This window comes from Pleurodeles waltl, chromosome 6 (genome assembly GCF_031143425.1).
Source record: "Pleurodeles waltl isolate 20211129_DDA chromosome 6, aPleWal1.hap1.20221129, whole genome shotgun sequence".
Lineage (NCBI taxonomy): Eukaryota > Metazoa > Chordata > Amphibia > Caudata > Salamandridae > Pleurodeles > Pleurodeles waltl.
Genome location: NC_090445.1, coordinates 1,328,383,918 through 1,328,410,429, shown reverse-complemented (window position 1 = coordinate 1,328,410,429; position 26,512 = coordinate 1,328,383,918). Strand labels below are relative to the sequence as shown.

Sequence of the window (26,512 nt, the reverse complement as noted above, 5' to 3'; positions counted from 1 at the left end):
GCTTCATATTGTTAAACGTTGTACAACTGTCCACACATTTTTATACTAGAACCACTGTAAGTAGTGCAGTCCGACCCTACATTATTTCCTTAGAGGAGTGGTTCTCAACCTGTGGTCCTGGGACCCCTTGGGGTCCGCGAATCCTTCTCAGAAGGTCTGCATCTGCTTAGAAAATTAAATAATATTAACAGATTAATAAACTGTATATAAAGTAAGTGGCTAAATGTAAAACAGAAATTTTAAACGTACTGTAACTGTCAAGGAATTTGAAATTGGAGGCAAAAAATTAAATTAGCATTCTCAGATGTAATCGTGGGAGAAGTGCAGGTGCATCAAAGAGAATATGGTATGGATGATGTGTGGCTTCGACTGAATTTAGAAAAGCTACAACCTTATTACAATTTTTTATTTCATCATTATGATTTACTTGTTTGCAAATTAAATCAAATCTGTTATCGTTTGAATGTTTGATTAATGCTTGTTTCTGGGTTTTTTTGTATATTGTTTTGCGTCCAAAATCATCAATAATGTTTAGGCCAGGGTCCCTGGCATCTAGTAATGGCTCAGTGGGGGGGGGGGGGGGGGACTAGAGGAATGTACTGGATTCCAATCAATAATGATTTAGTGGGGAATTAATGAACCATAAATACAAGTTCGAACTACAGTAACATATGGACACAGACAATGCACTTCCCTGATCCAAATGTACTGTAAACTAGCAGCCAAAGGGTTTGTGCTGGAAGAGGATGGGCCTACTTGTCCCAAAGAGAAAATAAACATGAAAACCTGTTGACCTTGACCCCAAACACTATTTCCTGGGTGTCAGGCTATAGGAATCACAAACACCCAATTGCTTCATTTGTAATGTCCTAATTCGGATATATTCTGAAACATCAGCACAGTTCATTTAGTTGTATGCTAGAAAACATGTCCTACACCCTCTACTCTCACATGGGTACTCAGCAGGATTGTCACATTAATTCTCTCACTTTTAAGTCAGAGAAGGAAGAGTACACACTAAGCTCCTTCAGACAAAGCCTGACATTTGTCCTCTGTCTTTGAATGAACAGCAACTGTGACAACATAAGAATAAGATTTAAAGGCCTGTTTACAGAAAGTGAGCACTCAGAAGGATACAATAAACAAGGAATGCTCACGGAAGGGACGAACTGAAGCTGGACAGCCGAAAGCAAATAAAGACAGGAAACGGAAAGCAAGTAAGAGAGTTACAAACCACAAAACCAATAGTAAGCAATGGGCAGAATGCATTCCCAGGGAAGCCTTCTGAATGCCCATAAGATTCTTAAGTGTCGACCTAAAAAGAAACCAAAATATGGAAGCTATGAAAGTCCTTCAATGGCTCCCTGTGGACATTGATGGATATAAAACCCTGCATCTGGCAAGTTTCATTCATCCAATTTCAGCAGGACATTCTGCTTATTAAGGACAACATTACCGTGGTCACCCCTGATTTCAGACTGCCATCCCCAGGGAGATAGCTCTATCTCAGTTAGGCACCCTCGCCCTGCTGTGCTTTGTCAGACTTCTTCCTTCATGTAGCCATTTTTTTTTTAACGTTTAGGACACCAGCAGCCCACATAAATGCAACTGATTAGCCAGTCTAGTGCACCAGATTCTCTCTAAAGGTCAGCTATAATGTTAGGACAGCCTGGTAGTGATGCTGCAGATTCCACAGATCATAAACCTACTAGTTCTGGCCACAACATCATAGAAGGTACACGCCAACAACATGAATAGATAGTCCAAACTTTGCGAACGGTTTTTGCCACTTATTTACCAAAGCTAAGAGTAGCAAAATTACTGGTTCGACCCATGGAATTACAAACACGATCAATAGTAACCTTCCCCCAACAATCACTACAAAAAAAACGTGTACCTCAAAGCCCACTTAATACATCTAGCATTTTTTCTACAAACCACACGTGTACAGAACACATTTGTTTCCCATGCAGGTCTAACAAGTGGTAACATACTTTCAATCGAGCAACTTACAGGGGGTCCAGAAACTCTGAGAATGTTGGACCTCTTTAAAGACTGCCCTGGGTCGCAAAGTGCTATGCAATTGTTTCATATGGGGAAAATACTTAATAATACATAAAGTGCTTTTTAGCTCATGCACGATGTATAGAATGTGTTATATACATAGATATACAATACAATCTGGACTACAGCCCCAGAAATGGACATGCTCCACACACTTTCCTTGCGACCAGATAGGAGCATGAGCAAAAAATCTGGCCACTGCTTGCAAAAAAAAAGTTGAGGAGGGGACAATGACTCATTTTATGGAGGCCAAAAAGCCTCTGTACTTCTACTAGAAGATCTCGAGTTGCTGACCGACAAACAAGGACTGAATGACAGCTATGGCAATTGTAGTGTGACAGAATGGTGGGCAAGTGACCCGACACGAATTCTCATACCCTAGGATAGGCAAATATGTTGTGTGTGATCCAGAAGAGGGAGCAGTACTCCAGTCACAGTTGAAGCTGAAGCACTGGTGGTCCACTCACCTGTGTGGCACCTATTAGAAAGGGGCAAGATGAAGAGGAGCAAGCTGAAGGCTTGGGACAGAAAGTCCTTTGCCGTAAATGTTTGTAAGGCCTTGGAATGCTGGAAGAGGCATAACTGCTACCATCTGGCATGGACTCAGGGATCTGGCTATAAATATTCCAGCTTGACACAGCTGGGGCATTCATAAAAGTACAAAAGATATCCTTGCATCAAGCAGGAGGTCAATGTGAGTCAGGACATAGGAGTTAAGCAGTTCAAATATCCATTGCTTCCTCATGATAAATTCCATAAACCCAAAGCAGTAGCAGCACCGTGCCATGCAAGGAAGAACAACTTATTCAAAATCAATGCAATAACTATGCATGTTAAGAGCAGGATTTAGGCTCGGAAAACAAAGGTAGTGTCTGGGGATATCACTTAGAAGAAAAGGCAAGCTTCAATAAGTGTGCATGCCTAGTCCTGAGGAGCAATTAATTTTAAGTCCAATTCTTTTGAGCGAAGTGATGGGACTGAAGATGAAGACAGGAAGGCAGATATTGGGGCAGGTCCCAGGAACGCTAGGGTCAAGTAAGCATTGAGCCTTCTCAGCTGTTGTAGCAAAGTACTGTAGCCTCTTCATGTACAGAGATAGGACACTCTATATGTTCAAAATATGAGACACTAAGAACCTACGACGGCTCATTTTGCACGTTTCCTCCACAGATCACATTGCAACAGCATAACAGGGCCATTTCATCACCATATATTCTAACAGACTCAAATATTCCGCATTTTTACTTCCTTAAATGAGAAACAATGATGTGTCTGTGGATATTAGCAACCACATTAGAAAACAAGCACTGGCAAAGACAACAGGTCTCATTTATGAGACCATTTGGCCTTCACATTGATTTTTAGCCAGACCGTACTGAAGCTGTGCAGAATGGCTGAAAATAATGTTTGAAAAAGTACCATGATGCAGCCCTCGAGTCTTTTTGTAGGCGCATGCCAAAATTTATGTAAGCACCTACAAATTGAGGAGAGCTCTTTTCCCTTGTTATTTATCAATTCATTATGGATTAGTAAATAAAAATGTATGCAAAATTCACTTTTTTTTTTTAATAGCGCTATTGCACTTCAAATAAAATTTGTGAGTGGGTTGGGAAACAGGCTGTGGACAAGGTAACACGTATGGGGAGAAGGCAGAAGAGAAGGATGCTGATGGGAGGAGAAAAGGCCAAGTGAGTGGCAACAATGGGGAAGCACATGGACAATGGAGAATGGGTGATGGAGAAACATACAAACAACTGAGGGCGGGCAGGGACGACGAGGCACACAGGCAAAGGACGGTGGTAGGGGATGGTGTAACACATGAACAATGGAGGTGGACGGGTATGGGGAAGCAAACAGACAGTGGAGGGCAGGGATGGGGAAGCACATGGACAATGGATGCTAATTAATACGAAGCGGCAAATGAGCGTGACAATAAAGACAACCAATGGTATGCAATGGACATTCTACCTCCTGTAAGTTAATCATATGGTTCACAATAGCCAGCACATGGCTTGTCTTAGGCTACTCATAACAATTTAATGTTAACAATTTGCATTTTTTGTCCTGTAAATTCCACTTTACACTTTATCCAGAGAAAGCTTTGTAGCTGGTCAGGTGGAAAAGTAACTTTGTTCTCCAAAAGAATTACTCATTGAAAATACAATTTACACAGTGGTTTCTCTAAGAGTATGAGCAAAATGTAGACAGTGATATGACAAACACAATCCTCATCCCTACCTTTTCACTCCATGCCCAGAGTCCAACTGCAAGAAGGACGACTCCAGATAGCTGAAAGAAAAATAACAAAGTGAACACTAAAACAGTGTATTAAAAGGGCGAGGAGCAAATATTCTTCAGAACAGCATAGCCCAAATCCAACAGACACCATCATGATTTACCATGAATTCATATACATAGGTCAAATAATCATTAAATTTCTATAAACGGACGAATAATATAGTGTCAAGAAGAGGTCAGGAGTCAAAACACCCAAAGACGTTCAAAATAACCTTTCGTGTTTGACTTTTTGAGCAATTTTAGTATGTTACCAGAGTAGGACTGTAAAAGACTGTCACAAATGCATTGGTTCATATGCAGGGGTCCAAAGTAACCAAAACATTGGAACTATCACAGAGAGATGGATAATGCCAAAGCTTTGAGCACATTTTTGCTGTGAAAATGTTTGTGTATGTAGACTTACTAATAATGCTGAAGAGTTACATTAATTTATCAGAAAACACAAACTATAATTTAAAATATGTCATATATATTGGATATAAGATAATAGTCAGCAATGTGATGAATAATCACTGAGCATAGTTTCAGTTTTAAACAAAACCTACTGATAGAACCTTTGGTAATCCAAGATGTAGCAAAACAACATTGAGAATAATATGCAGTGGTGGATAGCATCTGTCCATAACACCACAATTAGGGATAAACAGTGCTTTGTAGACTGTTAACAAGGAAAACATCGGTTGCTATTCCAAGACCAATTAAATAAATGTAACATTAAATAATGTAAATCTTTAGCAGCTTATTGATTACTTTTATTATATGAATTATGATTATAAAGGCTTTTATGGAGATTAGTGAAACCTGATTTTTAAAGATAAATGATACAGCGCAGAAATAAGGGGATTAGTGTAGTGTAAAATAATTGGTCGAAGACATGAAAGAGGACACATTTACAGTAACTGTTTGGGCACATAGTTTTATGTTATTACTGAACGCCATTTATTTTTTCTTTAATTTTATTATACTTGTATTTGGAGCACCTTAGTGTACTATTAATAGCTTTTACATCTTTGCCTTATGAAGGGCATTCAATCAAGAAACACTGGCAAACCCAACTGGTTTCACCTTTCCTACCTATTGGATTTTGTCAACTTTTTTAGGTCTCGGCTAAACAGCCATCCACTGTCTTGAGGAGACTTGTTGTATATATTTTGTGGGCTTCAGCCCACTTGTAGGCTTCCCAATTGGTGGCTCCATCAGTGTTCTTATTTTCTTTCTTCCCTTTTATCCATGGCATGCATTCGTCATGCCCCTTCTGTGTTTAGCAAAGACTAATTACACTATCCCTCCACTGCTCCAATTTTAGCAAGTGCTTTATGAAGAAACTACTTTTTGTTTGTTTTGAGCACTTAGGACAAGTGCTCCTGTTTTCAGTCGCTCTGAGTTCCGACAGACCTCTAAATCTTGTTCTTATCTTGTAACATTTGCTGAGCATTCAATGTCTGAGATCAAATGTCAGACACTGTTTTCAGAGGGCACTACTCAGTGCCCCAACCCCCTCCCACATTGGTGCTTGCCTCCTCCGTCAATCATTGCTTGTTTTTGTTTCGGACGCTCTTAATAATATTTATAAACTGTAAGCTTTGGATTACATTGTTACATTGTCAAGGCTGTTGAAAAGTGAGAAGCATGTGGCAGGTATATTTCCAAATGTGCTGTTTTACATTGATTTTGACAGTTGGGAGTCTGCGCGAAAGCAGGGACAAAACAGTATGCTTCTTGGCAGTTCCTATGTTGCAGGCATTCACCAAATGAGACACTTTCCTGCGACATGGCCACCACGTTTATGTGCACAATTAAGAGACAGGCATGACAGTCCCCCTATTGTGTTCATAGATGTGCTCATTTTTGCTAGACGGCAATTACGTCAAGGCGTGAAGCATGTGACATTTAAGAAAGATGGCACCCTCTCTGGTAGCAGCATGATCAAGAGGAACTTGCTGTTACTGGTGCAGGAAATCTTTGAGTTTAGACTGCCAGTGAGTGACAGCACATTGAATTCCTACCACTACTTGCAGTTAACAGGTCATCAATATGAAGTTAATGTTTTAGAGTCAGGCAAAGGTGAAAAAAACAATTAAAGCAGAAAACCCGGCAGGTCTATGATGAAGCTAGGGAGATGTAAATCTGTCTTCCATGCCCAGCGTTAGAGATATCATTTGTACAGCCATAGACGATCATTTATAAACGGCTTGTACATAATTAGGATTTTTCACGAGGATGGCCATGTTACTGTCCGGCTCAGTTTCAAGTGACTGCCTTGCATTGAACTGTTGCGTCTGATATTAACATGGACGTTGCTTTAAACAATCTTGAGCCTTTTTGCCCCAAAAATAATGTGGGGTTTATTTAGTGATGCTTAATGTCTGGTTTAGTCTTCTAAGTGCTATTATACTTACCACGCCCTTTTCATAAAACTTTTGTTTCTTAAATATGTGCAGGTTCAAGGCACATCTTTGCAGTACTGTGTCAGCTCACTAAGCTACCATACGGCTTAAGGACACAGTAAGTGAAATAAAATAAAGTGCTAACTAAATTCATACTTTCATGTTGGGGATTTAGAGTAGCCACTGAGAAAGGCTTGTCAGACAAGTTAAGATGCCACCGCTGTTCAACATGGCTAAAAACTAACATTGAAAACACCAATAGCTCTAAGAGTGCAGAGACCTGTTGGCGTTGCCAGTGCTTGTTTGTCCATGCTGTGCAGCATCAGCAATAATAATCAAAGACTGATAGCAGCACACGTATGTATCATGACGTTATGGCAGTCTGGCATGATGACGTAGGAGTATGTGCGCCTCTCCACGTATGCATCACATACAAGCATGATGCAACCACCATTTTATTTTATAAATACTGCCAAGATGGCAGACGCCACTTGGAGCAGCAAACTGAAGAAAAAAAATAATAATTTAAACATGCGGACAAGTGCTTTAAAACATGGAGCAGTCCTGGAATTAAATGGCAGCTGCCAAAATCATCCAAAACATGAAAATTGGAAAAAAAAGTATAAAGACCATGACAGGAAGAGTACAGTGCCACGGAGGAACTATGTGGTATAAAAAAATAAAAAAAAAAGCAAAAAAAAGTATGGGGTGGTAAAACAATGTCTGAGCTTGGGGTTGGGAAGAAAGGAGCAATACTGAGCAAACAGATAAAGTATTTGAAAGGTAATAAACAACTGAGAGGGAGAGCAAGAAAACGTTCACACTTTCATGGATTGCTTACAGAAAAAGAACAAGCATTTGCAATGCAAATAAGTCTTGCATTTGCTTGGGTTAGAGCTATTGGCATTGTAAATTCATAACTGGACTTTTCTTGCCACATAAATTGGTCAACCCTGTCTCATATTTTGTCTTTTCCTGCCATATAATTCCAGTGGCTCGTCATATAACTAAAGCACTTCCATTTATCTTCTTCCTCTTTCAGCAAAAAATGAAAATGTTGCCATTTAGCAACTTAATTTAGATCTGCCATGCTAATTCCAATGGAATACTGCTTTCACCACCCCACAATCAGAGAGACTGGCTGGCTAACACAATTTTTTTTAAAAAGGCACAAAAGAGCCACAGAGGAGAACCCCAGAAGGGTCACCCAAAAATATCAACAGTGTTCAAACAGTCATAGTGTAATAGGGATGTAATTTGGCCTGAATCATGGGCATAATTGTAATAAGGAGAGATTATAACAACATATACAATTATCCAATAAACCGTTATCAGAAATAAACTTTGGCATTAAACGTTAATGCTCAAAACGGCCCCTAGAGTACACCATAACAGAAATAGGATTTGTAAGAAACATGGTCAGGTAACCATATTGTTATCCCCTAGAGGGCATAACCTCATGAAAAAAACAGGAGAACGTAATGCGGTGTAACCATATACTCTGCCCGTAGAAGGTGCGTTTAGGACTTGCAGGCGTACTGCAATGATATTACAAACAAGGCCTCTAAAACAAAACTTCTCCCAGCTGTAAAGCAAAAGCTCTAGTCATTAGAAAGCTTAAAAGACACTTAATGCTGGGAGAGGTTATTATTTTGGGGTCCCCACTAACCTATTGTGGGGGGACCCAGAGATGATGTAGACAGAAAGAGTGTCTTAAAGGTGGTCCGATTGTCCTAGGATTAGGATAAGTTATGAGCAAAAGTGTTTTGTAAAAGTAATGCCCTGCAAAGCATTATGTGGTGAGTTTTAATGCCGCGAATAACTGCGATGCACAGAGCAGCTCCTAGAGGACAACACAATAAAAACAGCATTTGGAAGAAACATGGTCATGTAACCATACATTCAGCCCTTAGAGAGCACAACCACATGAAAAAAGAATGGGAGAAAGTAATGCAGAGTAACCATATATTTATCCCCTAGAGGGCACAGTGCATTACACATTTTCAAGGCTAGGAGGCCTAATGCACTGATATTACAAGCAAAACCCATAAAACATATCTTTTAGCTGTAAAACAAGGGTGCCAGCCATAAGAGAGCTTAAAAAGATGATGAATGGTGGTAGGGGTTGTTATTTTGGAGTCTCCACTAACATAGTGGGGGGGGGGGGCAGAGTTGAAGGAGACAGAAAAAGCACACTGTAGTCAATGTTTTGAAGGTGACCCCATTGTCCTAGGACCACCACAGGCTGAGTAATGAGCAAACAATATTTGGTCAAAGTAATGCCCTCCAAAGCATATGGAGCAAGTTTCTGTGCCACAAATATTTTAGTATGGTAATGTGACTGTAATGCTTAGAACAGCCCCTAGAGGACACCACAATGAAATCAGCATTTGTAAGAAACACGGTCATGTAACTATAAAGTTAACCTCTAGAGGGTACACACAAAAAGAAAATGGCATTAAATAATGCAGTGTAACCACATATTTAGTCCCTAGAAGGCATAGTGAATTACACATTTTCATGGGTAGCAGGCCTATAGCAATGATATTACAAACAAAAAACATAAGCTATTCTCAGCTATAAAACAAATGTTCTAGACATGAGAGCCCTTAAAATAGACACTGAATGGTGGGAAGGATTATTATTTTGGGGTCTTCACACACCTAATGGGGGGACCCAGAGATGATGTAGACAGAAAGAGCATGTCGTGCTGAACGTTTTGTAGGTGGTCCCATTGTCCTAGGACCACCACAGGCTGTTATGAGCTAAAATGTTTTGTGAAAGTAATGCCCTGCAAAGTACTATGGGACGAGTTTTCAGAGTGCAGTGAATATTGTAGTATTGGCTCTCCCGCTGTGCCGAGTGAGCCACTTTTGCTTTGAGGATTTCTGTTTTACGTAAAGCATTTACCAATTTCAAGTGTTTTAAGGGGCAGCCACAAGAAATGACTCTGATTAAGTAACTGTGAACAATGTTACCAGCGCGCCAATACCACTGATAAGAGTTCACACTGTTGTGCCTGTTCACGCTGTGAGCGGCATGCAGCACCAAGGGGAGAGACAAAAGAAAAAAAAATAGTTTGCCCACGCTGAAGTATATCGGCAGTTGTGCAATAATCCATGTAATGGGGGCAGTCTACAAGGCGCAACAAAAAAGCCTCAAGGCGGGACAAACGTAACGCATTTACCAATGACATTAAGTGATTTTTTGATAGGCAAGCACAGGAACGAATGAAAGTGATAGGCTTGAGATGGGTGTAATTAAAAGCCCACTATACTTACAACAGGTCAAAGCGTTTGTGCGCTCAACCTAAAAAGTAACTCCTTATATGTAAGCAGAGTAAGGATACAAGTCATACAACAAATGGAAGGTAAAAAAAATCATAGGTTAAAAAAAAAGAAGGAGAAGAAAGGCAACCCATTAAGAAGCAAGGAGAAAAGAGTGACAAGGTCAACCAATGGGCTGTAAGCTTTTGGTACAATCCACAAGAGGTCTTTTGAAAACAGGCAACTAAAAGCTCTCTGTAAGGGAAACCTAAAAAACATAAGATGATAGACCAAGTAATTGAAAAGGTCTAATAAAATTACCAAGTTTTCAGTACAGTCATTCAGCATTTTACCACATTTTGTACAAACATTGACACTGTGTAAAGAAATGTAATCTGATGGTTGATTTACCTCAAATATTGTCTGACTGTAATTTTTTAAGTATTTTGACTTGAAATATTAATGTTTTATTGTAATTATATCTATACATGAAGAATAATATATCATATGATGTGCGTCTTTCAAACAACTTATTTTAACTGATTAAATGGTATAAATTAATAAGGTTCCAAATAAGAGTAACTGTTATTGCTTTTTAATTATTGATAATAGTGAGTCTTCAAACAACGTGAAAAGCGAATATTTTGCACGTACTGATCAACGTACCTTAATGTTCCCTCTAAAATGCTTTAATTTTGAATGGATTGTAAACTCAATTTCTCCTTTACGAATTAAAGAGACGAGAAAATGGATCTGGGATTCTTTGGGCGTGTGACCCGGGAAGAGGGGAGGGCCAGAGGGGCAAATGGACATTTTCCAAAATGCCAGCAAAAACTTTAAGTCGGTCCAGCTCAAGAACAACATTTCACCTTCAATAAATTAGTCCTGCTAAGCAATAACGTAATCTATTTGGGTTGCAAAAGCAAAAGACCATTTGCTTTTGGTGGTGCCCGCACAAAGTAAGTATAACATATACTTCAAGCCCGGGGAGAAGCGTCGAAATTAACGCTGCATTTCCTCCTGTGCTGAAAAGACAAGTTCTTTCCTCGCGCACGTTTTTTGTTTCGTTCTGTGTTGGTGTACTTTGGCACATCATTCTACTGGCCTGCGTCACTGACGAAAAGTTGCGGAAGCTGCCTCAGGAAAACGCATATATGCGCTCCATTTCAGGAAACACAGGAGCAAACAAACAGGATTAAACAACGTGCCGGAGGGATGATAACGGTCATTAAACCGAGCTTCGGAGAAGATCCATACTATGTTAATGTTTGTGAATAACTGACAGCCAACTAAACGTGAGTGTGCTGTAACCGATGATGCTGTGCAAAAACCAAGTCACGAGGGGCGTTTCTATGCGCTTTACCATCCAGTCCTTAACTTTTATACAAACTATATCGAGTTCGCTGGCAGAACCATTAGACTACATCTCCCCAGGCTGGCATCAAACCTACTAAAATAGATGTGGTAAGCTGAATGAGGAGCAATGGGTAAGAATAGAGGCATGCAAAAAAAAAATGTGAATGGGACAGTTGATGTTCAGCACAATGGTGAACACAACTGCCTTCAGGCACGTGCAATTACAAAGGGCATAGGTTTCAAAGCGCCAAATTGAAATCCATTATAACCACAGCACTCCAAAGCAGTGAGCGGCTCTCCCGCCCTCCACAATGGCACATCGAGCCTCCTCAGCAGGATACTAAAAGCAAGAACCTTCATAAATTAAGTGCAATTATTTCTGCCTATGCAAGTGCTATTGGCTTTGCCAATATGTTTGAGCCATGTTGTACACCAGTGTGATTGTTTGTCAACATGGCTAAAGGTTAGTGGCGTAAAGCAGAGGGGCTTGAAGGGGTGTAAAGTGGAGTACAGTAGCATGGAGTGGCACAGCGTAGAGTGGCATGGCGGGGTGCAGAGGGCGTGGAGGGTCATATAATAGAGTGGAGTGAGAGTGGCGTAGAGTGGTATTGAGTGGAGTGTCGGAGGGGCGCAGAACAGTGTACAGCAGCAGAGTGGCACAGACTGTCGACTGGAGTGTCAGACTAAAGTGTCAGAGTGTCGTGGAGTGTTGTAGGATGAAGTGGCGTAGAGTGGTTAAGAGTTTAATGGCACAGAGTGTCAGAGTAGAGTGGCTTACAGTGTCAGTGGAATGGACTAGAAGGTATAGACTGGAATTTCGTAGAGTAGAGAAGTGTAGAGTGGAGTGACGTAGAGTGTTGCTGAGTGGCATGGCACAGAATGTACTGGAGTAGAATGCTGTAGAGTGGAGTGGCATATAGTGGAGTGGCTTAGAAAACAGCAGAGTGGTATGGAGTGGAGTTGCCTTGAGTGGAGTGGCATGGAGTGGAGTTGCCTTGAGTGGAGTGGCATAGAGTGGAGCAGAGTGGCAGACAATGGTATAGGGTGGCACAAAGTGGAGTAGAGTGACACAGATGGAATAGAGTGACACCAATGAAGTAGAGTGGCACAGAGTGGAGTAGGGTGTTGTGAAGTGGATCGGAATGCCGTGGCGTAGAGAGGAGTGCCACAGCATAGAGGGTAAGAGAGTGTGCTTGAGTGTCTTGGAGTAAAGTGTTGTGGAGTGGCATAGAGCGTCAGAGTGGAGTTGAATAAAGTGGTGTATTCATTGTGTGCTACCACACTGCCATTACAGACAACACTGTTTCAATTGAAATGCCATTACATTTGCACAGACATATAGGTTTTACTATTAAAACTCAGTCGTGTAACATAAAATGATGGGCCCCAAATGCAGAATGTGAAGAGGCCCATCTGGAGGATATTTGCACAACTCATGTACAGATATTTAAACTTTGTGTGCTAGAAACAAAATAACATCATATGGTCTTCCTCCAGTACACACCCAGTACCAACAGGATTGTCACATAAATCCTCTCACTTTGAAGACAGAAGGAAAAGTAAAGTAAACACCAAGCTCCCTCAGAAGACTGAGCCTGACATTTGACCTCTGTCTTTGAATGCAGAGAAAATGTGAAAAGATGAGAACAAAACTTAAAGGCCTGTTTACAGAAAGCGAGCACTTGTGGAATAATACAGTGAACAGGCTATGCTCCACAGGCGGGACAAAAACACACTTGCCAACCTTAAACAAATAAAGCCAGCAAATAGAAAACAAACAACAGTGAGTTATAAAATACAAATCCAATGGTAAGCAATGAGCCCCATAGAAGTCTGTGCAAATCAGACAGCTGCATTGTCTGGTATGTTTTGACCTAATAATAGCACAGATCCACGTTCACAAAGGATATCATACACAGCTGTTTTGAGAGCAAGGTTAATTTGGTTGATTGCCCATTGCATTAGACATTTTCAAACCAAAACACCCTCCTACCTGGACCACAAATCCTAGTAGGTGAAGGAGTATCCTTTGAATGGATCAAAGATTGAGACTGAGACTCTAGCAATAAAAGAGAAAGTAGTGTTGCACTGTTCATACTGCCTTTTAGTCTAGGTGCAACACCACTCGTTTCACTGACAGCAAGGAATCTGGAAGCTATCTTTGAAGGTTAGGTCCTATATGGTCCCCAATACCATGTGGTGGCCAAGGCAACAACCTGAAACTCTCCCTTTTTAGGAAAATCATCTAACTCCTTTCTCAAGATCACATGTTGAAGTCAACAAGAGCAAAGGTGATGGTTCCACTGGTCTACTTCAACACAGAGCACACCAGACACCTAAAAGCCTCACTTTCAGAAATTAAATATTCCAAATCCAGGCTGCAAGACTCTGTCTGAACCTGGAGGGAGCGGATTACATTAGGACTCTCTTGAAGGGGATACAGTGGCTCGCAGTAGGCACAAGGGTCAGGTTTAAAATGTTCTGCACAGTCCATAAGGCCACTAGATCAAAGGACTAACTAATCTACAAAGTCTCCCTCCCCATTACAAGCCTAAGAGTACCATGCATCCAATTGTGCACACCTAATTACCTAGAGAATGTTCAACTGGTGTAGCAAGGTGGCAGAGTTATGTGGTACGACTGGGGAGTCCTACCATGTAATACTAGCATATTACCCAGCAGTGGACATTGGGTTCACACTAGTAAACCTTAGCTCAGTCCTGGTAGGGGGCAAAGAGCAGTCAGGCTACATAGAGGAACATGTGTAAAGCATTTCACCATACCAGCATGGAAGAAGTAAATAACACGACTCGCAAAAAAATCCAACACCAATTTAGAAAAATAAAGCGGATTTTATATAAATTTAGACACCACAACAAACTTTCTAATTTACACACAACCGGAGTTATGAATTTTAGAAGCTTTGTTAAATACAGTATTTTCACTGTATAAATGGCTCCCGTTGAAGTCAATGAAGAAAATGAAAGTGTGCACTCTGTCACTTGCAGGGTGAGTTCTGGGGAACCAAACTGAACGTAAGGTTCTGCGGGCCCTACACCAAGGGTCAACAGTCAGTTTCTTATTACCCTGACCAGGGAGTCCGGGTGCAGAGGTGTTTTGACTGTCCATGGTGCTAACGGGTCTACAGTTGTAGACACATTTGCACCACTTGGCAAACAGGTTCTTGGATTTAGAGGTCTTTGGGGGTGGCCAGGACCAGGTATCATCCATTGGAACTTCACCACCACATCCGGTGGCTATAGGTGCAGAGGTGGCTTCTAGCTGTCAAATTGCACGAGTTGGTCGAACCAAAACTCCTCTTGAGGTCCCTCTCTTCATTCTCTTAAGGATGCAGAACCATAGAGGAGGGGTCCTTGCTGATATCGGTCTCCATGCTGGGGTCGGCTCTGGTGTCTGGGATGTACGAGTGGCCGTCCGTTTCCAGATCAGCAACAGACAAGCCTTGGAAGCTGCAAAGGTGGTCTCTGGGCACTTGGATAACTGGAGGTCGTCCGGCAAGTAGTAGAGGCCTGAAACTTGGCAGAGACCTCTCTCCCACTCTTTGGATGCTGGACACAGAATTTCTTTAGGCTCACTCACACGGAGCCTGTCGAGCCACACTTCTTCAACTTCTGCACTGCGTTTACTCCTGCAGTTTGCTGGGGACTGGTATCACCCAGTCAGGGGAGTCTTTCTTGGCTTTTCAGTGTCCACTGGGGTCCCTTTTGCTGGGACCAATGAGCTTTCACCACAGGCACATGTAGGTCTCTTCCAGCTGCGGCTGGAGTCCGGGTCCTGTTGTCTGTGACAACGTTTCTTAGTGCCTCTTCTTTGCAAGCAAGAACTAAAATTCTGGTGCCAGGGGAACCCCTTAAATCCTAGATTAAAGGGCAATAAGGGTGTGGGGGACAGTGACCAATGTACTACTGGGCCCTGATGCTCGCCCATCCCTGTAGTGACCACTTCTTGTAGGAGTGCGTCACTTTCCTACCCAGAATCTAATAAACCTAGAGGTTGCAAAGATGTCAGACCCCTCTCTCTGCTGTATAGACCTCCTAGCCCATCCTAAAGGTGTGGCTAGCCTTTTGGAGGTGTACGCCTCCTGCATATCTATTTTCTCACCAGTTGGGCTGGAAAGGGCGGGAAGGGCTTTGTCCTTGAGTAGGGGACAAGTAATTACATTTCAAGGGCGGGGGAAGCCTTTGAGGTTTACTTCTGTGTTTACGTTTAACACTAGAGAGCTTGGGTGGGAGGAGGTGTGACCTGCCTGCCTACCCAGGCCCTCTGCCTTTGTCCTGTGGTAGTGCTATCACAATCAGCAGGAGGACAGACTCTTGTCTGTGGTGGCAGAGGCTCAAGAGAGCCCGCCAAAACAGCAAAGAGCTTGGTAACTTGGTGGGCACCCTATAAGGGTGCCAACAGGGCACAAACTAGTTAATCCTGAGCATGGGCATCGTGCTCAGGGTTAAAAAGCAAGTTGTTTCATACCAAGCACAGAGGGAAATCAGCTGAGCCATCATGGAGATGGACATCTGGGAACTGTCCAGATGTCAGTCCATATTATCCTGTGGACCACCAATTACTCGTGGTAACATTACGTTTTAAATGCTATCACGGGATCATATATGCTCATGCATACATGTCCTCACTCACAGTACAGTGCAACCTGCCTCCTGGGCTGCAGGAGACCTATCTTAGGGTTGATGTATCTATGGACAGTAAAGGGACCCTGCCTGCATCTAGTGTGGGCAGTCGCACTCGAACAGCAGGCTGCTTGTATAGGTTGACATGGCATCTCTGCAGTCTCACTTTTACTCAGATCACACAGGGTGGCACAATAAGTGCTGCAGCCCAGGTGACCCCTTTACCACCCTGGCCACCACTGACACCAATTACTAGGGACTTACAGGGGTGGTGAAATCCATGCCAATTGGCCTATGCAATTCGACTTACAGTTTAAGGGAAATAGCACTGGTGCTGAGGTCTCGTTATCAGGCCTCAGCACACTTGCAGGTCAAAAGCAACAACACCAAGCGGCAGAAAGTGGGGCAAAATGTAGAGAGAGCATCTGCAAAGAGCCCAGTTTCTTACAACTGGCTAAATCACAGAGATAATAGTCTTAGGGTTTAGGACCCTAGACAGAGGAATTATTAAAATCCAAGTCCAAGAGACCGAGGGTACAGCTCAGCTACATGCATTTCGGGAACTGTCTGAAAACGAAATTTTTCAGCTTGCCTGTGAATTAATTATTATACCTGGATATCACCATGGCTAATGTTGGACTTGGGCCACGTTCTGTGTTTCGACTCTACCTCTCCTTCCCTTTTTTCAATGCACTACTTTTTTTCTAAAAGTGATGTGAAGTAACCGAAGGGTGATGTGCAGTACTATACAAAAAAGTATGTAAGAGGTACATATATATATCAATTAATGGGACATGAAAAAGGGTTGAATTGCACAAAAGATATTTAGGTGTGGGGATAAGCTTAACTTAGGCTCAAGTGGTTTCTCCAAGACATAGCTGATGCATTGGTGAGCTTTGCATTGAACAGACTTATAAAGAGAAGGCTGATTTTATCTGCCGATCAGTGGCATGGGTTTTTAGTTCTGGCCTTAATAAGGCTTTAGTTGTCTCACCAACACCATGTAATTGAAATAGGTAATATATTTCAATAAAGTCCAAGTATATTAATACATGGACGATCCTTCAGTCAGCCCTCTTCCTCCATCTGTCTGTTCAACATTTCACTTCTGATCAACTCAGCAAATAAAATAAGGCAATGAGTTTGACCACTTCAGTCATTGGTCTCTTGATTGTAAGTGACAGCATTTTTACTGGTCACATTAGGAAACCATCTAAAAAGAAGTGCACTTCACTACCAGGACCGATTTGCATTAAAACTAAAAATGTTTTCAATACCTGTCATAAGTTCATCTTCCTGCTAGGAAAAGGAAGCACATCCATACATACTGAAATGCTATGTAATTTTTCAAAAGTTTACATTTTTATTGGCTACGCCTCGTTAGAGGTAATAAGCACTATATAAATAAAATTACAATACGGCCACTGTGTTTAAGTGGAGATGTGTTTTGCTTTTATTTTTGTGCACATGCTTGAAATAAAAAATGATAAACCATCACATTTGCTGGCCAAGAACGCCAGATCTATCGGCTTTGCCAAAGCTCATTTGTAATTAGATTTCTTGAATGGCAATTTGTTGAATCCAGGCTTTTCCAATACTTACACATTTCTTACTTGTTATATAAAACAAGCTGTGGCACTTCTTTATTTCCACAAATGATGAGTGCTGGCTATCATTTGTCAAAGTTGTTTATTGCAGGAAGGGTGGCACAGGAACGTGTGCTGTGGTAAAGTCAAGAACTAATGGGGAGGTACCCGGTGGGCACGTAGCATGGCCTGAGAGAGAGGAAGATGGAAAAGAGAACGTAGGGCACTTGCGGGGGAAACAAGAGAAAAAGGGAGAGTGGGGATAAGTATTAAATTCCCCCTACCCGCCCCTCTCCTGCTCTTGTGGAAGCATGTCTAAAACGCCCCAAATTGTCTCCAACAGCAGCACATGACTTAACCCCGATAGTTAACATGTGGCCTGGTGTTTGGTTACTATTGTGTGTCTGTCATACACTGCAGGCCAGACTCTGCGTGCACGCGGGAAGCTGGTTAAATCCACTCACTCGCTGTGCTAGATTTGTGAAAGAAAGCTCTGGTAAGAAGCCCGCGGCCGGCGCTATTAAAAGTGGACACGCAGAATACCAGAGCAGGTAGTCTTAAATCCACCTCATGCCTTTTTAACCCCTTGGGTGCCCAGGATGAGCTGGTCTCACCCTCAACAACGGTTGCCCGGTGCCGACGACGAGACCAGCTAGTCCTTCTATAGGCCCCCGATGGCCAAGTACCCCCCTCCCCTGGGCAGGGATGGAAGGGGAATCGCTTACCCTTCCACTGAGTAGAAATGCAAAAGCAATACTACTCATATCATGTGAAGGGGGCGACAGAGGCATGAAAGGAGAGGAAAGGCCTTTCCTTTCATGTCTCTCTCTTCATTTCTGCTTCCTGATCGCAATGCGATCGGACAGCAGAAATGCTACTAGACACCAGGGAATTTTTTTTGTTTGTTTATGTCATAAGGGGAGCGGCCCCTTGGGCAAGGGCCGTTCCCCCCGGGGGCAAATTATTTTTAGGCCTTTTCTGTCCCCCCCCTCGCCTCCCTGAGGACAGATCAGCCTAATCTAATTAGGGGGCAGCAACCCTAGACACCAGGGATATATAAAAAAAAATTATTTTATATGTGGAGAGCGACCCCTTAGGCAAGGGTCGCTCCCCTGGGGGCAAAATTAACTCTATCGGCCTATTTTTATTAGGCCAATCTGCCCCAAGAGGGGCAGAAGCCACTACAAACCAGGGATTTTTTTTTGTAAGTTTCACGTGAGGGGAGCGACCCATTAGACAAGGGGCAAATTTATTTTACGCCATTTCTGCTTCCCTGGGGGGGGTGGAAATCGGGCTATTTCTATTAGGCCGATCTGTCCCCGGGGGGCAGAAACCACTTGGGCACCAGGGATTGGTGTGTGTGTATGTTTTGTTTGGGGGGCAGCCCCTTGGGCAAGGGTCGCTCCCCAAGGGGGCACATTACTGTTGGCCATATCTGGCCTATTTATTGGAAGGCCCATCTGCCCCCAAGGGTGGACGAAAGCCGACCAGAGAAGATTTTTTTCTCAAAATAAGAGGCAGGTGGTATGGCCATACCCCCACCCCAAATAAATGTTGCCAGAGTTGTTCTGCCCACCATTGGGCAGATGGGGCAATTAACCCCGATCCACACCTGGGGGGGGGGGGGGGGGGGAGTTAGAAAGTCTTCTACATGCCAGGGAATAACAAAAAAAATTTTTGGTGGTGTCTACCAACCAAGATGGGCATGGGGGGTAACAGTATTTCAGCTCTCCCCGCGCACACTAAAACATCTTATCCCACAAAAAGTAAGAGGACATTTGATTATTTTGGGTTTTGGTTTTACATTTGGCCCATGAGAACTTGGCTAACTCTCAAAATTTTCCCACTTGGAATGGTGAGGGTTGCATTTTTTGGACTTTGGGATGCTGCCATGTAGAAAAATCCACAAGAACCTAGACACATCTGAAAACTAAACATCTGGGTCAGTCCAGTGTGGTGTGCTTCACATGCACCCCGCACCATTTTCTTACCCACAATGCCCTGCAAACCTCCAACTTTGCTGAAAATCGCACATTTTTTCCACATTTTTGTGATGGGACCTTCCGGAATCTGCAGGAATCCACAAAATTCCTACCACCCAGCATTGTCTCATCTATACCGATAAAACTTTTGCCCCACTTGTCAGCCTAAAAATGTTTTTTTCCAAACTGCCCTTTCGGACCCACTTTGGTTCACCCTCAATTTCAACATGTTTTTGGCTCTTCCCTGTCACAGGCACTAGGCCCACCTACACAAGTGAGGTTTCATTTTTACGAGAGACTGAGGGGAACATTGGGTGGTACGAAATCCGTCCTGGTGCTGTGATCCCACACAGAATGTGGGAAAAATGCGATTCTTTTAGCTAAATTTGAGGTTTGCTGAGGATTCCGGGTAAGAAAACATTGGGGGATCCAAGTCCCACCTCCCTGGATTTCTTCGGGTGTCTAGTTTTCAGAAATGTTTGGGATGATAGGTTTTCCCTATATGGCTGCTGAGCCCAGGACCAAAAACTCAGCCCCCGCAAAAACAGGTAGTTTAGTATTTGATAATTTTGATGTGTCCAAATAGTGTTTTGGGGCATTTCCTTTCGCGGGAACTAGATGCCTACCCACACAAGTGAGGTACCATTTTTATCAGGAGACTGGGTGGAAGGAAACGCTGGGTGGAAGCAAATTTGTGGCTCCTCTCAGATTCCATATCTTTCTGTCACAGAAATGTGAGGAAAAGTGTTTTATTGGCCAATTTTTGAGGGGTGCAAAGGATTCTGGGTAACAGAACCTGGTGAGAGCCAGACAAGTCACCCCATCTTGGATTCCCCTAGGTGTCTAGTTTTCAAAAATGGGCAGGTTTGGTAGGTTTCCCTAGGTGCCGGCTCAGCTAGAGGCCAAAACCCATAGCTAGGCACTTTGCAAAAAAACAGCTCTGTTTTCTTTGGGAAAATGTGATGTGTCCATGTTGTGTTTTGGGGCATTTCCTGTCACAGGCGCTAGGCCTACCCACACAAGTGAGGTACCATTTTTATCGGGAGACTTGGGGGAATGCTGGGTGGAAGGAAATTGGTGGCTTCTCTAAAGATTCCAGAACTTTCTGTCACCAAAATGTGAGGAAAAAGTGTTTTTTTAGCCAAATTTTGAGGTTTGCAAAGGATTCTGGGTAACAGGACCTGGTGAGTGCCCCACGTCACCCCATAGTGGATTCCCCTAGGTGTCTAGTTTTAAAAAATGCACAGGTCTGGTAGGTTTCCCTAGCTGCCATCTGAGCTAGACGCCAAAATCTACAGCTAGGCACTTTGCAAAAAAAACGTCAGATTTCAATGTAAAAATGTGATGTGACCATGTTGCGTTTCCGGTCGCGAGCATTAGGCCTACCCACGCAAGTGAGGTACCATTTCTATCAGGAGACTTGGGGGAACACAGAATAGCAAAACAAGTGTTAATGCCCCTTGTCTTTCTCTACATTTTTTCCTTCCAAATGTAAGACAGTGTTTAAAAAAGACATCTATTTGAGAAATGCTCTGTAATTCACATGCTAGTATGGGCACCCCGGAATCAGAGATGTGCAAATAACCACTGCTTCTCAACACCTTATCTTGTGCCATTTTGGAAATACAAAGGTTTTCTTGATACATATTTTTCACTCTTTATATTTCAGCAAATGAATTGCTGTATACCCAGTATAGAATAAAAATCCATTGCAAGGTGCAACTCATTCATTGGCTCTGGGTACCTAGGGTTCTTGATGAACCTACACGCCCTATGTATGCCCGCAACCAGAAGAGTCCAGCAGACGTAAGGGTTTATTGCTTTCAAAAATCTGACATTGCAGGAAAAATTTACAGAGAAAAACGTGGAGAAAAATGGCTGGGTTTTTTTCACCTCAATTTCATTTTTTATTTTTTATTTCAGCTGTTATTTTCTGTAGGAAAATCTTGCAGGATCTACACAAATTACCCCCTGCTGAATTCAGAATTCCGTGTACTTTTCAGAAATGTTTAGCTTTCTGGAATCTAGCATTGGTTTCACACCCATTTCTGTCTCTAACTGGAAGGATGCTGAAAGCTAAAAAAAAAAAAAAAAAAAAAAAGTAAAAATGGGGTATGTCCCAGTAAAATGCCAAAATTGTTTTGAAAAATTGGGTTTTCTGATTCAAGTCTACCTGTTTTCCTGAAAGCTGGGAAGCTGGTGATTTTAGCACCTCAACCCCTTTGTTGATGCCATTTTCTGGGGGAAAAGCACAAGCCTTCTTCTGCAGCCCTTTATGCCCGTTTTAAAAACAAAAAAACGAAATTGTTGCTGTATTTTGGCTAATTTCTTGGTCTCCTTCAGGGGAACCAACAAACTCTGGGTACCTCTAGAATCCCTAGAATGTTGGAAAAAGAGGACGCAAATTTGGTGTGGGTAGCTTATGTGGACAAAAATTTATAATGGCCTAAAGTGAACTGCTCCAAATAGCCAAAAAAAGGCCTGGCACCTGAGGGGGAAAAGGCCTGGCAGCGAAGTGGTTAATCCATTACTTGACACTCCTTGTCGATTTATCTGACTCTTGCAGGTTCCTGCATACTCCATTTGTGACGGTTTTGCCGTTATTCTCTTCCTTCGTCTTTCCGATCTGCGTGCTTCCCCATTACACTCAGTAAACATCAGATGTGGAAAAACTGCTGATCTCCAAAAATAAGTGCCGGTGACCTCCGGCGGCTCAAATAAAGGCCTGCTCACTCGTCACAGCTGGCAAAGGAGTCACAAACTACAATATAAGCCTGTCCTGCTCACAACATTCTTTGACAAATGGTGATTGTTTGCAAGAGGACAAAGAGTGGCCTTCATCTCTTTCCAGGAAGTAGCAATCTAGAAGGCGAGGCTCTCCCAGAAAACCGGAGCATGCCCAGGCCTTAAGCCATGGATCTGGCGCCAGCACAGAGCCCAAAAGCAACAAGAATGGCGATCAGGTTCCCCAAAGAATGGGCTCCCTGTGACAGGTACCTAAACAGCTTCATTAGCAGTTATTCACTGCTTGTTCAATTCTAGGGAAGCTGCATTTCTCACAGACTAACCTTTAGCTACAGCCCACGAGTTCACTGGGGCACCCATGATATAGCAGCATGCAGAGCGCTGCGGAAAGTCAAAACCATGCTAGGGAGTAAAACCAAGAACTAACTGGTCGACACCAGACAGTGTGCTGGCTGTCTCAACCTGCTGAGAGAGCAGAGTGAGTTAAAATGCCTGCATCTGAACATTATTAATAAACTATTTGAAGGCCAGAGGGTTCACCAACACTTTCATCTCACAAAGGTCGATAAGCACCACTGAGCTGGCTGATAAATGCCTTAAAGTTTCAACACGAAGAAGCAGCAAACCGCAGCACTTACTTTTATAAACTTACTGTATTTGTTCAGTCATTACTGTGAGAGACAGCAGCATCTGAAAGGTAGTAATCACCTCTAACGCACCACTTACATGGTTATTGCTCAAAAGCCTAATCCGAATCCCCAGCGCCAAGGAGTGGGGGTTAGACCTGTGATAGAGCATCAATTTTAGCACTCTCCCTCGTGTCACTGAAGTCATCAGACTGTGACAAGTTTTATTTTATGAAAGTAAAAGAGAGAAACGCTAATGTAGAAAGCCGCAGTAACACATTTTTAAATGGGCCATTCATTTGCTTGTAGTTATAAGTTAGACTTAGGTACCTTCTGAGTTAAATAACGTTAGAATGTTGAAATTAATGTTACAATGTAACTCAGACTTTAAACCAAAGGTACATATAGGAACAATATTTAATTCCTCGTGATTAATGAAAGATGAAGGAATTTGAAAATGCATGCACAAAGAGAAAAAATGCACTTTTTTGTTATACTTAATACAATGCATTGACACTTTTTTTGTTTAAAATTAAATGTATTACTCATACTCATGAAATATTATTAATGTTTAATTTATACATTTGCATATTACATGTGGTTTATAGAAACACATTATTTTAATGCATTTTATATTTTCCTTGTGTTAGCAAAAGTGTGGCCTACAGAGCTTGCATTCTGTAGGCATGTAAAAGTTTTGAATTATTTTTTTCATGACGTGAAGTTTTCTTTTAGATTTCATTCCCATAAGACGCAAAGTCCTTTTGTAATAAATGAATTGTTAAAACATTGAGAAGTGTACCCATTTGTCCTTGGAAAAATTACAGTGCAGGAACACTGATTGAGAGCATATACATTTGTTTCAAACCTGCTTGGAGCCACACTGAAAGGAGATGTTCCCATGACAGAGTTCGGAAATTGTCAAACTACTGCAACCTGGAGTCTGGTGATGAATTATAACTGGATGATGACTATTCAACATAATATGTACTGACATCTTTGACAAATCAGAATAATTCTTGTGTATTGATATACCAATGGACATTCAAACGTTTGTCAGTCTTAGTCCTGATCTAGGTCAGTCTGCAGCATGTTCCTGAGCAGACTTTTGCCGATTGCAGAGGTCGTCTTATGCCTGCTGGTCCTGGTGCCTTGCTGATGATGAATGCTGTATCCCTTGGAGAGGTATCTTCCTCTCCGCCATTTGCCATTATCCCTGAAATGCCTTTTTTAGATTTAGTAACCTTTTATTTGGCCCTTTCAGAAGACTTGTGTCGGAGCTTCTGCAATCCTGACACTTTCTCTTTTTACCTATCTTTTGGCAAACTTAGTTTCCTGCAGAACAAGATTCTTTTATTCCAAATTATCTTTGTCTTTTTTGTACTTTAATTTATTTTGCCCTCGTGTTCCTCCCCACACATGTATTTCGGTTAGCTGTACGGTTGACCTGTGCAGAGCCAAAGATTATTGACTCTACTAAATTTGAATTGACTAATTAATGTAAATTCTGGCCATCATGTAATATCTGTATTGGGGATATTCTTATTGACTATGTATTATTCTTCTTGAATGCTTCATTTTATTAATGTAAGGTCATCTGAATTTATTTCGATGCCTTGGGCAACCCCTGGTGATTGTGTATCTACCTAATTTGGTATTGCACATTGTCTTCATGACTTGAGCTTGTGTTTGTAATAAATCTTTACATTTGTTTCTGATTGGAGTTTTTCTTACATTGCCATATTGGTTATTGTGTCTAAAAAAAAATTATTTTTAAGGAGGCATGTCAGATAGTCCATTACTTAGTTTCTTAGCGGTCAGTAGTCCCTGAAAAGGGGACAATGGGTTTTTGAGAAAAACTCTTTACCCTGCTAGGGCCTTACATAATGCGGTACCAATTATGCTTGTGTTTTTTGTGTGTGACTAGTTTTTGTGTGTACCTGGGACGCTTTGGAGGGTGCTGAGGGCTTTTGTGTTCATTGTGTGATCCGTCCTCTTATTTTTCTGAATCAATACGCTTTTCTTAGAGCCTCAGATTTCAACAGCACCAGCAACCTGTTTCTGGCATGTCAAGCTATTGAAGGAAACCTTATCAAACGTTGCTTCTGAATATCACGTATCCGTAGTGATGGCCTTACAATCCCACCTCGAGTACGAAAACTCCATCTACCCGAGTCTTCCAGACAAACGCTTACAACTACTACACTTGTGCAAAATGCGGCAGCTCCCCTTGTTACTGCATTGCACACTGATCACATCACCAACGTCGTGATGCACATTAATTGCTTGCCTCTCAGAAAAAAACATTATTTAAATATTTGGTGATACTTTATTATAGTCTCCGTCATCTCCACATACTCTCTTGACCTCGTCTAATAGTTCATAGTACGATCGTACTCCTCTTCCTCCTGTGTTGCAATCAATTTTCAGTTACTCTTCTGCCTAACGAATTCTATTCTCAGCAGGTCATTCATTTTAAACATGATGTTCATAAGACCAGACCTGCTTCATTCGGAAACAGATCCTTTTCAGTATTTTTTGATCAGAGATAGGAATAAAATTGCTTCAGAACATCGTTCGCGTGTCTTTTGACTTCTCTTTCCTAAAAGTATCAAGACTTTACTTTTTTATCACTAACGTAAATAAAGATATTTTAAGATGTACTGACAGTCTAATAGTTATGTACTTTCCATAGTGCCAAGAAGGCCCACTGTATGTGCGCTTAGATGTAGTAGTAACACAACAAGCCTACTTCGGTAACTGGAAGGGGGGTTTATAGAAAGGATGGGTAGTTTAGGCTTTTACTGGCAAGCAAGTGGGTTAATGCAGTGCAGGAGGTGAAGCTGGTTAGCGAGGAGGTGTGACACTGGCATGGGTAGGGTGTGGGAGGCATTAGCAGAAGGTCAGATTGGTGCTTTGGAGTAGAAAGAAGGGGGGGCTTCAAAGGTTGGTGAGGCAGCTGAATGTGCCAATGAAGTGTGGATGGACACGGACAGTAGATATAGTTAGGGTGAGTTATGCTAATAAACAAGTTTTTTTTTACCTTTGGTAGCACTCTTTGTGATAGACAATCAATCTAGCTGCAGAATCCCCACCATCTGAATATTCCCCAGGCGTCAGATTGGATCTGGAAACTTTACAGTAGCACCTCTGCTTGCTGAAACGTGGTACCATGCGGCTAGATACGGACGCCATTCCACTCCTAAAATGCAATGCATAGTGTATATAGGTGCCACTCCTGTGCGATTATGTGAGTTGCTTTCAAGACTATCTGCAACCCTGGACCCGGAGACCCAAAAGCAAACTTGTATGACCAGTGTGCAGATTCCTAGCCTTGGGATCTTATTAATGGGTGGAGGCCAACCACAGAATCGGGAGGATCATTGAGGAATCTGTAGCTAGATAGTGTCTACGAAAAAGAGAGTTACGGAAGGTAAGTAACAACTTCTTCTGATAGACACTTTGAGCTGCAGCTTCCTCATCTTTTGAGTAGATACCAAAGCAGTCCCTATCAGGAGACAGTTCTGTGGATGACCCCAAACCGGAAGATCCTTCAGAA

At 42.1% G+C, this 26,512-nt stretch overlaps 1 protein-coding gene across 1 annotated transcript in view; it reads right to left on the bottom strand.

Moving 5' to 3' along the window:
- TSPAN14 (tetraspanin 14) overlaps positions 1-26,512 on the bottom strand; it is a 292,700-nt gene that overhangs the window by 87,516 nt on the left and 178,672 nt on the right. Inside the window, exon 3 of the mRNA XM_069240648.1 lies at positions 4,303-4,353. Coding sequence (XP_069096749.1) covers positions 4,303-4,353 — 51 coding nt within the window. The remainder of the gene's footprint in view (positions 1-4,302; positions 4,354-26,512) is intronic.